The sequence below is a fragment of the Paramormyrops kingsleyae genome, chromosome 6 (assembly GCF_048594095.1).
Source record: "Paramormyrops kingsleyae isolate MSU_618 chromosome 6, PKINGS_0.4, whole genome shotgun sequence".
In the NCBI taxonomy this organism is placed as follows: domain Eukaryota; kingdom Metazoa; phylum Chordata; class Actinopteri; order Osteoglossiformes; family Mormyridae; genus Paramormyrops; species Paramormyrops kingsleyae.
In genome coordinates, this window is record NC_132802.1 from 27,411,771 (window position 1) to 27,425,969 (window position 14,199).

General features: G+C 41.6%; 1 protein-coding gene across 4 annotated transcripts in view; it reads right to left on the reverse strand.

Moving 5' to 3' along the window:
• LOC111851101 (A-type voltage-gated potassium channel KCND3-like) overlaps positions 1-14,199 on the reverse strand; it is a 120,138-nt gene that overhangs the window by 2,691 nt on the left and 103,248 nt on the right. For all 4 annotated transcript variants that reach the window (XR_011991934.1, XM_023825650.2, XM_023825651.2 and 1 more), the window contains 3 exons: positions 11,539-11,707; positions 3,675-3,776; positions 1,339-1,431 (listed from right to left, as the gene is read on the reverse strand). Coding sequence is in view for 3 of the 4 variants with exons in the window: in XM_023825650.2 (XP_023681418.1) it covers positions 1,339-1,431; positions 3,675-3,776; positions 11,539-11,707 (364 nt within the window). In the remaining variant the exon portion in view is untranslated. The remainder of the gene's footprint in view (positions 1-1,338; positions 1,432-3,674; positions 3,777-11,538; positions 11,708-14,199) is intronic.

Below are 14,199 nucleotides of genomic sequence, written 5' to 3' on the forward strand. Positions count from 1 at the left end.
ACCTCCAGCTGTGTTCATGCACTGCTTTTTCCAAATGCTCTCTAGTACTGCTTCTCTAGGGTCAACACGGTAAAGCAGGCAGAGCCCTTTAACAAAGCTGAAGTGGATCCTCACTTCTAACCTTAGGACAGTCAGTGGTATATAGGATTAGGGGTGTAGCTGGATATTCTGGGCTCCCTAACAAAATATCACCTTTTGTGCTGGGCTCCCTGAATCTGCCGGGGTATCCATGTCCCTCCCACGCCCACTGCTTTTGCTCTTCTCTGTTTACGTATATGTTAATAAAAAAATATTTCGCTCTGTGGTACATATTAATAGATTATAAAAATAACCTATGAGCAAGTATCGACCTTTAAAATCTGTCTGTGCCTCTGACACAGCCTCAGACTAATTGAGTCTCAGAGTCACAGTGTAAGTAGAAACAATTCCAGAATCTCCAAACATATATAAACACCAACATTATAACAGGTTGGCAAACAATACAGTAATTGTGAAAAAAAAACCAAACAATTACAGTAAAATCCTGTTATAGTGGTCTCGCTTATAACGGAATATCGTCTATAACGGACGAGGTCCGCTGGTCCCGGCCGTGCGCATTTAAGAACATGCAGAAAAAGCATCGGATATAGCGGACTCGCATATAACAGGATTTCGCTTATAACGGGCAAACAATTTGGTCCCCAGGGCCACTTTTAGCTGCAATTTTGTTCGGCTATAACGGACATGCAGTTCCGCGTACAAGGCATGTGGCGTGCTGGTGATATCCAGCGCAGATACGTAGTCGGGATTATTAATAGTCACGAATCTGGTCAGGTAAAGTTGGATTACTACATGTACAATATAATAATCTATACCACAAGTGTGTCTGCTGAGGTGTGGCATGAGTAAATGGTGTCCTGTAGTTGTGTTCTGGGAATACAGCAACTTTTTGGATACAACGGACTGTTTTGCCAGGTCCCTTGAAGTCCGTTATAACTGGATTTTACTGTACTGTACTTCATTGGTATCTTTAATTTTTCTTTCAAGTACTGGGTCAAATTTTCTTTTTTGAATTTTGAATTTAATTCACCCAAACTCATTAAAGTATAGAAGTGCTTCCCATGGCAACACTGGGAAGGGCCGTATAACTTAATTTGAATATTCCCCATCTTCCTTCCCTGCCAAAGGACTGAATACATTATATTTTACCCCTTAGGCGATATATATATCACCATGCTTACATGTGATTAAAATGGAAAATGTAAATAAACTTCTAGTGGATGAGCTAGCGTATGGTGTTTATCTCTCCGCGCAAACTGCTTGCAGCTAGGCATAAGGCGGAAGGCAGTAGAGACTCACGGTGGTTTTCTCCAGGCAGCGCAGTAGGTGGTGGTGTTGGCTTTCCAGCAATGATATTGCAGCACCCTGATGATTCCCCTCTTCAATGGAACCCTAGCAAGTCCAAACGCACCCACACAAACACACAGTATTAGTAAACATAGGCAAACTCCACGGTAGAGAAGGAACTGGGGTAGATGGTCGAGGTGCCTGCTTGCAAATGTTCAACCTCTAAACAATTTACTTCACTTTTGTGTGAGAACAGAGACAGAGTAAAGCCAGTCAAGAAAAACTGCCGATGAGGGCTTAAATGACACAGAGCTTAATAACGTCCTAACGCAGATTTGGTTCTTGTAATAAATTTTTCCCTCCACTTGCTCGAAATCTTCAAAGCCACTTACTGGACTGACACTGTATGCATGTCAGCTGAAGTAAACCTGGGAAACATCAAGGTTTGAATCCGCAGTATTTTTGAATTCTCTTTCAGTTAAAAATGCATTAACCCTGCAGCACAGGACGGCACGAGCTTCTAAGAAATATGAGCGGCGAAGCATCCTCCACCATGTCGACACTAGAATGCACTACGGCTTTCAAAGCGCAGAGACACCCACCATGAGCTCCTGAAGGACTGTATTTCATGGCGGCCCAGGAATGAGGGCTGTCTGCTCAAGCAGTCCTGCCACTCGTACAGAAGACGCACGCCGTAATGAGCTCTGCCATAGCGCTCACAGAGCGGAGGCCAGTCAACATGTTATCGTGCAGCCAGTGGTTTGTTGCTCAGCACCAGTGGATGTGTTTCCAAAGCGCTCTGGCACGACGCGTTTTCAAAAATAACCCGTGAGTCAGCCAGGAGTGGGCGGTGCTCTGTGCTGTGTTTGTGGACGAGAAAATGACCAAGACAAGCTTTGCGAAGAAAGGGTCCCAAGAATCCCCTGAAGGAGAGCAATGCTTGTGGGACAGAACGGCATTGTGTATTTCAGCTTTTGTAAAAATCACTTTAACATGCATTTTATTTTTTAGGGTTCCATTTGGGTAAAAAGGGCTCTTTTGATCATTGTTGGAAAAATTGCTGGGTTTAGCTAGATAAATAACTCATAAGGCACAGTTGTATCCAATTTGCTTCCAATCAGAAAAAAAAAAATCAAGAAATCTTCCAACTGCTTATCCAGTAGAGGGTCGTGGGCGTATTTAAATTACCCAAATTAATCGTTTTTGTTCTGATAGGCAGCCTAAACAGTAAGAGTGAGCATGGGGTGACAGAGGTGTCCTTTGTGACTCCCTGCTTCTCCCTCATTACCATGCAGGTGCTGCTGCTGTGGTGGAGGAGCTCTCAGAAGGGGGTGTAATGCTGTCTGTGACTCGCATGCCCTTGGGCTGAATCATGGCTTGATAATCAGATGTAACCACTTGCTAATTACAGATATTGTTCTTGAGTGCGTGTTTTGGGTCTTCAAACACAGCCAGTGCCTTCAGTAATTCCCCCCCTAGGGACCAATAAAGTATATCTACCTACCTACCGGGGGAAAACTCATGGAAATCTGAATACCACAGAAGACTCCATTCTAAGTGTTTCACGCTCAATTTGCGGCATTTAATACCAATTAGCTGTTTGGTGAACACTCCTGTTTAGACTGGCTTACAAGTCCAGGCATTTATTTTAATCATATTTTTTAAAAGAACTGGGAGATGGCCAGTTTCATCTACTTGCTTTTTCACAATGCATTACCAACAATACTCGACCTACAAAAAGTGTTATATAAATATATGTCCATTTACTTTAATTTACTGAAATTCTGTTCATATAAAACTTCTCAGAGTAACATCTGAACACTGCTGTTTACTACAGAATTCCTTCGGGATATTTAGGTCTTGTTTGCTGGTATAACTTAATGGTCAGCAGTAATGTGTGAGCAGATTTTTCAAAACACAAAACACAAAGATGTTAATCTTCTGGAAATGCATTTTCCAGCATTCATGTTTTGCATCATTCTGAAGTTCGTAAATGCCAAGTCTGATCTGTCTACTGCTCGTGTTGGTCTTTCCCAATTCTTTTTTGAAACGTTGGAGGTAGGTCACACTCAGCTCTGGGATTTTCCTCCTTCTACACGTCATCTCAGAATCACTAAGACCTTTTTTATCTCCTTAATTAAAATCGGACTCCTGTGGAAGTGAAGGATGAGGGAGGATAGACTCGGAGCTAGCCCCATGCATTCCTGCACATCTTTAATCTACAGAAGGTGAATCAGGGATGTCCTTAACAGGTCCTCAGTCATATCATGGTGGATTTGCTTGTGGAACAGTGTAGCCTCACTTAGCGCAGGCAGTGATGTGGGTGGGGAAAAGAGCGAAAGACTCACCGTCAGATCCAGTGCCTCGTTCGGGAGGCCGTTACGCTTACTGTGCAGGAAGGGCCTTGAGGTGCCTGTCTTTGATATTCGTATCCTTGCCAGTCTGGCTTTCTGCAGAGGAAGAAAGTACTAAATTAACCCTAATGTGCTCGTGTCTAAACCACAAAAACACAGGACAGATATTTTCACCAAATGTAAGCAGCTAAAAATATCGAGGACTGTAATGAAAGAGAACCTCTCAATAACGAAACTGCTTACCTCCCTAAATTAGAAGAAATATACAGACATACATTTATGGGCTGGAAAATGGTCTGCTTTTATGTAACTGTATGTCGTGTGATGTAACCGCCTCTGTCTGTTCAGGGACCATCCTTTATATGATTGGTTTGTGCAGATATTTTTCAAAGAACCTGGTTAACCTTTGTGCATTAAATTCTCTGAGGTACCAAAAGAACTATTGTGATAATCTGTTGTAGCCTTTATCGTGAATTCTGCATGTCCCAAAATATTAATTTCATTGCGTCATCTTACTGCTACCGTTCACCATTCAGGTGTTTATTTGCAGCATCATAATGCAGACGTGACTCATTTATTTTTAGATGTTTGCAGAAAGTGTGTAGTATTTAGGGTTACTCAATGAGAGGTATCAATGTTTGCTCAAATGTAAAAATATATATTTATGCGGACCACTATTGCAGTACTGTGATGTAAAAATGACAGAAAACCCTTCTACAGTATCTAATGCCCTTTCAAGGAAACTTTGAGTATATCTTGTAAATTATATATAAATTATTGATGAAACCCATCCAACGATCCATCGATCCATCCATTCGTCCATCCATCCATCCATCCATCCATTTTCCATACCCGCTTGTCCTATGTAGGGTCATGGGGGTGCAGAGCCTATTCCGGAAGCTGCAGGCGCAAGGCAGGGAACAATCCAGAATGGGGCACTTTACCAAAAATTACTTTTACAATCTAAGTTAATGTAGATGTAGATGATTTGGGAAAACTGGCAGAAAGTCATATCTGTAAGAATCTGAAGTTCTTATTAGAAAGTCTCTATAACCTTCTTTTCTGATCAGCTCAGTTGTAAAGCAATGTGAGCATGGCCTGGCCGGCCACTTAACAGCTGCACATCATTTTGCTATCAGTAACAGCTTTGAACCAGTCAGAGTGATTTGCGTTAAACTACAAAAGTGCTTCGCATTGGCTCGTGGCAGACCAAGACTGACAGACCATGATACTCCACACACAGAGTGACTCAGTCAACCTCACTTGTAAAACTCTGGTTAACTGCTTGCAGTATCTACAGAGGAACCATTATGTGACATTTAGAAACACATGTCATTCAGGATGGTTTATCTACAGGGGTGCGAGTATCTGACAATCCCAAAAGGCTGTGAAATGCCTGTGAAAAATAATCAAAATGAAAACAGTGGAGAAACAATTGTCTGTTTGGTCTGGATTAAACACTGGTCTCTCTCTGTCGTACATGAATCACCTTCAGCTGTAGGCGTCCCTGCTTCCTCAACCATATCTCTTATTAGACATTAGGGAAAGAATGCATCGGTAACTTTACTTTCATAATGCATTACAATGCATTAATAAAGTATTATGAACATGGCTATAACTATTTATAAAAAGGCATAACATATTATAGCCATGTTTATTATGCAGTATGAACGCTCTATTAAGCTCTAATCTATAAATACTTTCATAATGCATTATAATGGTCAGTATAATGCATCTGCTCAGAGAACTGGATGAAAACAAAATTTACACTGACAGTTTGTCTGCACATCCAAAACCGTGACCTCGAAACTTTCACAACAGCACTGGTTTGCTTGGCTGCTTAAACAAAGACTCACCATCTCCACTGCTAAAAAAAAGTTTTATGCAAAACTATACATAATGTAACAAAAAGATGTACAGGTAGATTAAAGGTAATGGAATCACATAAGTGTCATCACTATATATTTTTTTTGCCACAAAAAAAGCAAATAAGTGCAACTGATATTTTGCAACGAGGATAGAGAGTAAAGTCATGACCAAGAGATTCTATGTTTGAGCCCAGAAATGGAACCGCTGTAAATATCTTTGGGTATAATGTGGTAGAAGTGTGAAATTGTAGCTTATATAAGTCAACTTGAATAAATGCATCCTCTAAGCAAATTATGGTGCTATCGATGCTGACCAAGCCATATAAGATGGAAAAGCTTTGTTATGTTTCTAATGTGACACTGTGTGACACTGCTTGGTGGCTGTCTGCCATTTCATTGAGTGAGCTGGAGTTGGGTGTAGTAATAAAAGCTGATGGGTGAGACCTCCACGTAGGTATTTATTTGTGTGATACGATGTCCTGGTCAAACCATGTTTGACTGTGTTGGTCTATTTACACTAATACAAAGTGTAGTTTTTTTGTCTACAGTGTGGACTGTAAAATGTTAGCGATGCAAGGGGTGATGTGATATGTGAGGTCTAAGCTCAGCACTTCATCCCTGAACACCTCACGCCCTCATCCCTTTCCAAATGGAAAATGTGACTTTGACAAAGTCCCGACTCCCCTAGTGAAGGGTGACCTCAGTGTGCCTGACATGTACGGAAACACAAAGCAGCTCAGCCTTGAGAGTAGCTCCCTAGACTTGGGCTGAAACGTGACGTGAAAGCTGGGATGTCGATTCAAGCTTACTGCCAGTGGACACTGTGTTGGCTTTTGATGATTATTGTGACTAATTATTTCACACAAATGGAAATAATTACACAATACAGGTCAAACCATTGCAACACTACAGCTGCAGTCACCTCTTAACAGTCAACTGACATTGCAATGTAATTTGTCTCTAGGATCAAGCCTCATATTTTATTCCTAGCTACTGCTAATCAAAACCTCCAGTGCTTAGTTAATCTTGCTTACTACAAAAAAAGTTGTACCCATAACACCACTGGAGCCAGCTTCCGTTGAGAGCTCAAAGTATTTAATATGTAATTTATTAAATAAATTTTACAGCATTTAGTACTGGGGGAAATTATGCTTCAAATCCCAGGGTTAGTGAAAGTTCCATGCGCTTCCAAACAGACATGCTTCCCATTTGGTTAAACACTAAGGAAGGCTGCACAGCGGAAACATAAAGGTTTGAGCAGCCTTCCCAATAAACACTCAAAGGTTCAGCTTTTGTGAATGTGGGCCTTTTCTGGATATATTTTCAAATGAACACTCATTTTCCTTCATTACTAGCATCTTAGTGAAGAGACGACTGCATCTGCACAGCAATTACTGCATGGAGTGTTTAAAACATGAAAAGGCTCCCTGTGCCTTGAGTATAGGACACAGAAATGCCTGGAAGAGACTCTTAGCAGCTGAATGGAGGTGACACTGATTGCATAATCTCTGTACTTATTATTATTAAGTTTTGCTAGAAGAGCATGATAATCAAATAACTGTATTATTTGAGGGCAGTTTTAAAATGTGACTTCCTGGAAGATCATTTCTTCCAAATAATAAACAATAACATGCCACTGAAACTTCAATGAAGATGAAATACTTTGAGCACTCATCAACTTGGGACAGTTAAATTGAGGGTTTGACTGAAAGGTCTTTTAATACTTGGCATGGTTGGGCGTGACTGAGATTAGGTGAGGTACTCTGCTCTAGGCCTCGTCCTGTTATAATACGAGACAAGGTAGGGTACTTTGGTTGTTTCCAAGGAAACAGAAGAAGAATATTTCCCTCGATAGGATACAGACACAGGACACCCTGTTTAAGGTCTATGCTTGGTCCTAGATCACAACCTGATTCTTGCATCATATGACTGGTAATTTCAATGACCCCATCTACTTAGACCTTGATTCCTCTAGTGCATCCAGTTTATCATTGAGATGTATTTTTCGTTCTGGAAAAGTTGCTATAAGTGTAGCCCCAGATGGCCACTTAATACAGTAGCTACATTAGCCCAAAGTGCCACCTTACAAGCTCAGAATCAACAGGCATGTTGAGGGAGGGTGGGACGGGGGTGTGAGCTAATTTGGGTCTCTTCATTATACATATGGGCACTGGAGATACCATGGTATTTATTTTTGGTAATATACATACAACAGAGCTAATTAGTAGGATTATTAATCAATGGACCCCAAAGTACAGGAAACAAACAAATAATGCTAATAATATATATATTTTCCCCAAATAAAACCTTATTTAGCAGCAGCACATAGCGATACTGTAATTTTCTGTTCACTGCTAGATACCAAAATCTGTGGATGTAGATTCATGGTACCATAATTATTCTATGTTCTACAACTGCGTGGTTTTTTAGGGCAGTATAAGGCATAAGGGGAGGGCAGAACCTGGACAGGATGCCAGTACCTTGCAGGGCACAGAGATGATAATACAGTAGGTTAGTGTAACTGCAGAAGGAAAATGAAGTGCCTCTATAAGGACAGTTAAAAGTACGGAATGAACAGCTCACACACACACACATTGAGAAGGATCAGGATTCAAATCCCCAACCCAGGGGAAGTGAGGGAACAGTGCTGCCCACTGGGCTCTTTCGGGCAGTGGTGGCTGAATGGTTGTGGAAGCATGCTTGGGATCAAAAGGTTGCTGATTTGAATCCTTGACCAGCAAAGTACCACTGAGATACCCTGAGAAAGATACTATCCCCCATACACTGCTCACTGGGTGCTAAATAACAGCTGCCTGCTGCTATATCCTATATGGGTTAAATGTAAATGACATGTTTTGCTGTGGCGTGCCAACCAACAATCACAATTAATCACTTTCCCACTAATATAGATTTTTTCTCTTCCAGTTAGAATACTTTAAGACAAGATTATTCTTCTTAAATCTATTCTTAAATCTTCTTGATATTGCACTGCAATGGTCACGAGCCTGTGTGGTCATAGTATGACTCTTTATGGAGTGATAAACAGGACATTAATTCCAGATGAACACCTGCTGTTTGAGTGACATGCAACATGCAGAGCTTCCTTCCTTTAATGTCTCACTCTTAAAGCTCAAGAACGGTTGCAGCAAGCTGATGCAACTGCACTATGACCCCATCCATAAACCCAAACCGGGTGTCTATTTCCAACTCTTTTATTTCATTATTACAGGTAGCTGCTTTAGAGACACTTTTAACCAAAGCAACTTACAGTTTCCCTTTATGTATTTTTGCAGCTGGGTAATTTCACTGCAAAAACTCAAGTTAAGTGCTTTGTTCAGGGTTACAGCAGCCCTCCTGGAGTGCTCCCCTTCCCGGTGTGATAGCAAACAAAGTGATTTCACAGCAACACACTGTAGGCTACCTGCGTAAAAGCAATTATTCTATTTTCACAAGGACGCCCAAGTGCAATCTCACTAATAATAATAACACAAAATTCCCCCGCAACCTGAAGTGGCATTCTCTTTCATGCAACAATAAGCATGACGAGCATATCGCATTAATATTTTGCTTAACCAAATCAAAAAAAAGGGATTTGCGTAGCTTGCTTAATACTTAACAAGGTACTAATTATGCAGAAATTAAGTGCCTTGCATGAAAGTGCATTAGAAGCCCTAACCTGGAATATGCAACCACTTGGTCTTAAGAGCACTTCCTAGGATTCCTTCCACACATCCATACACATTTGTCAAAGGTGCTTTTTGGAAGCAACGTCCCTGAAACTCAATTAATGAGAGACACGCCTCGGATCCTCCTATGGCAGGCAAGTGAATGCAAAAGATGCAAACAAGCACCAGACAATTGCTATGGGAAACAGGGAAGACAGATGGAGCATACAGACAGATCACCGCAGTAACGGGCATCATAATTTAGCATCACGAATTGAGTGAAGCGGGAGGGAGAGAATGGTGGGTCGGGGGGGGGGGGGGGGGGTTGCATGGCAAAGCCAACATCACAGAACAAGGGCACGGCTGGTGGCACGGGACACAAATGAATCTCTGCTATCTGTCAAGGTCTTGTCTGGGGAGGCTATTCATGAAGGAAAATGCTTTTGAGGCAGACATTTCCCTGGAGTCTTTCTCCCTCTCTCTGCCACTCTCTCTCGCTTTATGTCTGGAAAGTCCTCTCAAGTCTGCTCTGTGAAAGGGTCGATTCCGCAGGGCCCAGCCACTCCTCTGCTGTGGGCTGTGGCATTATTAATTATGACTGAGGGAGACTGAGCACCAGATTCATATCACAGGTGCCTTTGTGCATCCACTTGGGGCCCACCACAAACTGCATCGTCTTGGGACACACTCTGTCCATGTCAGTGCAAATATGTCAACTAAGACCCTGAGGGCCAGTATGGATCCAAAAAAAAAAAAAGATCTTCAGTTCAGCACTGACCTTAATGGACAGCTCAACAGAACTGGACAACCTGCTCAGGATCAGACACTGTCTTCAGCACCCACAGCTGGCCCCTCTGCTTATCAACCACGACTGAAACAGCCGATAGAGAGGGCAGATATTCGAGGCTGTGGATGCTACTATTTCCTTGTGAAATGGCTTCCTTTCACTGTGGCAGATTGTACTGGAGGAATAAGAATGACTGGTCAAGACTAGTTTAGCTTTTTTCTGTGTGTTTTTTTTTTTGTCTTAAACATATGTACAGTGGTACCTCGGTTCTCGAACTTAATCCGTTCCGGACTCCGGATCGAATCCTAAAAAGTTTGAGTTCTGATCTAACTTTTCCCATATGAAATAATGGAAAACCAATTAATTGGTTCCCGGCCCCCCAAAATTACACCTATATGTGTGTATATATATATATATATATATATATATATATATATTATTTAAACACAAACAAGCACAATATCTGGGGAGCCGTCAATGAGGAATGCCAACAGGACGGCCTGGCACTCCACCATCAATGAGGAATGCCAACAGGGCGGCCTGGCACTCCAATCACTCCAATCACTCTAATCACTCCAGAGATGCATGGTGGATAGGAGCAGGCAGAGAATGAACTGTGAGTGACCCGCTTCTGCTTCTCTCAGTCAGACAGTAGTCTGCTGTATGAGCCCCCAGAGGGGATTGCAGACTCCTGCCTGTATGTAGAGTCCGAGTGACTCTGGGAAGGTGGTTATCTCCCTGCATCAGCTGACCTCACCCACGTCACCTACCCTTCCAACCCCCCCCCCCCCCCACCATTCCCCTCTTGGGGACTCTCCTGCAACTCTATCTCCTCTGCTTCCCTGTCTGCCACAGTACGTACCCACCTAAAATATGCTTAACCCTCTAATGTGATGCGCTGTACAGTTAAGCAGTGCAGAATCGACATTTTAATCACAATAGCCATGAGCCTGATTATGATGACCAGCTGAAAAATGGATAGACATTTCATTGAAAGTATAAAAATATTCCCACTAATGAACCTGAGATACATTGATGTTGCCCCAAATCCCCAACCCCCCAAACTCAATAATTATTAGAAACAGCTTTTTCAGAAATTATAGTCTCAGTGTTATTGCTAACTGCACAACAGTTCGGTGCCGCTTTTGCCCATTGATCTTAGCAGAGTTGCTGAAGCTCTCGTGTTGCTAAGGGGCTGTCTCGAAACAGTATATTTAAAGAACGACAAATGTTATCCAAGCCATGACTGAACTGCTTGAGGACATCAACTCGAGTGATTCATTCACACGCTAATTAAGCAATTATACTTGAGAAACTTATGACCTTGTCCACTCAGTGTGTTTTACAGAGAAGGCAAACTGCAATTCCCCTCGTCTTACCAGTTTAATATTTGATGCTGAATACAGAAGAGGTACGTATAAGTAAATGGATATCCTCAGGTTTAGGAACACCAAGTCTCACCAACACACAGCCCCCCCCCGACCCCCCACCAGCATCAGCGGGCCTAGTCAGCTGATCGTATGAAAAAATGCATTCACCTGCACCTTTTGCGCCCGTCGTTTGTCTGCTCTCTGGTTCTGGTGATAGATTCGACTGAAATTGGACACGATGACAGGGACTGGAAGGGCTATTACCAACACACCACTCAATGAGCAGATAGAGCCAAAGATCTTCCCTGCGATCGTCTTGGGTACCATATCCCCGTAGCTGCAAAGAATGAGAGAAACAAGAAGACAGAGTAAGAGAGTCCTTCAGTAGGCAATAATTAGTTCATGCATATGTTGTATATCTTGGACATAAAAGTTTTGTATACAATTTGCAGGACAGAAATGCTGTTGACTGTGGATTCCTCAGTTTCCCGGTTTTTAAATACACAGATTATGTAGAGAATAGGGATGCAACGGTACTCAGTAAAATACCGGACCGTTCGGTACGCGCTGCACAGTCCGGTACGCCCTTGTGTACCGCGGTATTTCGGTTTTGCACTTTTTTGCGATTAATGCTTATCAGGCTCCAGTTAAACAGTAAGCACCAATGAGCGAAAGCCCTCCACCGTGAGTTAATGTCCAATCACTGTTGTGGCTCCACCCACTCGCCCTCTCACACTGACGTAACTGGAGCTGAGCTCGCAGCTCGGTACACAGACGCAGAAAAAAAGAAAAACAAACAAGTATGGCGAGCACTAGCGGAACAGTTGAGAGGCAGAAGTTTGAAGAAGCACCGGCTTCGTACAAATGTCTAGTATGGATTTTTTTCTGGTTCTCTGTAGAATACAACGACCAGGGATTCAAAACAGTCAATAGAAATGTCACTGTTTGTAAACATTGCCTAACACGTGTCCCATACGCTAATGGAAACACGAGCAATATGGCTAAGCATCTCAAGCGTAGTCATGCTGATATAACGGTTCCTGAACGGAGGACAGACGAAAAGGTAACTGCAGGTAAACAAGTGTTTATCGAAAAAGCTTTTCAACAGACATACCCTGCTACATCCAATAAACATAAGAAAATAACCCGTGCAGTGGGAACGTTCATTGCTAAAGATTTGCAACCCTTTTCTGTTGTCGACGATGCGGGGTTTCGCCACTTAATTAAAACGCTTGACCCACGTTATGTTGTGCCCTGCCGTACACATTTCAGCGACGTTATAATTCCCGAACTCTATGACAAGCACAGAGCCTCGAGTGGAATATAGAGTGTTTAGAGCACTTTAAGAGGCACTTTAACATTTTTTAAAGTGTTTTTGTTTACATTTTGTAAGTTTGAATTTTATACATGTATAGATATTTTATACATAAATAAGAGGCAGTTTATTATTTGTTTTCTTGTGTTATTTGTAGTGTTGTATTTAAACCGAACCGAAACCGTGGCCCAAATACCGAGGTACATACCGTACCGTGAGATACCTGTACCGTTGCACCCCTAGTAGAGAAAGACGGATATACCTGTAATAGTATTTTTGGATGCCAAGTATGGTAGTAATCGAGCCTTAAGGTAACAAGAAACAACACGACCAGGAAACAGACATAAACAGAGGAAATAAATGCCTGCATAATGATCCAAAACAAGCAAAAACACAAGGACAAAATGTCTAGAAATCAGATAAACTGTATAAAAGTAAAGTTACAGAACAGAGAACATCTTCACAGCCCAATGTTCCTTGTAGGATTGGTGTAATGGGTAGGAGCACGGTGTTAAAATCCCACTGGACCAATCACAACTTAGCACCATCCAGGGGCCAATTGGGGGCAGGAAGATCCCAAAATTTGTACTTTACAAGCTCAGTGGTTTTGTCTCCTGTGTTCTTTATAATGGTTCCATGTTATTATGGGCACATCGGCACATCAGCCTTGGACTCTCCCACAAACAGCTTCCCCGGCTCGTTATGAAAGTCTCTTAATAGCCATTCTGGGAGAATTAAGCCCAGTCTGTGGCCACTTGATGAACTATCGAGAATATTTGCCACCACTGTAATTCTACCTCTGAAAACAGGATTTGTTAGAAAAGTATATATTACCACATATTTTACGGAGCTAGTGAATAATATTATCAAAAGGACCTTGAAAACTATTTTTCCTGTATATTTTAAATTGTAAAAAACGTATTATGTTGTAGTTAAATTATAATTAGATTTTCAGACATAATATAAACATAAATAAATGAGTGTTTTCAAGTGGCCAAAATAAGTAGCTGGAAGATGGATGGATGTATGAATTTAGGTTAAGTACTCCATTCAAAGGAACATAAAGACTCTTCTGAGATGGATAAACAGCTTTCATTCATAAACCACCAGACATATTTCTCTACTGATGATGTCCAGTTGGCTTTAATAAGACTGACAGAACAGACAGCCACAAAGAGCTCATCCTGATGGCAGCAGCATTGGATGCACAGACAGTGAGGCCTTAATATTATAAACCTGAGTTTTGGTTTTTGAGTGTTATGCTTGACTGTCAAAAAAAAAAAAGCATGCTGTGCATGACATTTGTTTCGATTTGATATCAGGTGTGAGTAACAATATCACTGGTTTTTCAATAAATTGCCTGCTAAAAACATTTAAGTACGTATTTTCTTCCAAAGTTCTGTGTGTTGGAGAAACAAATCATCAGGGAAATGTGCTTTTGCCTTTAATAAATGTAATGATTTGCTTGTATTCTAGTACAACAAATATATTAAATATGAAATGATCCTTGGGGG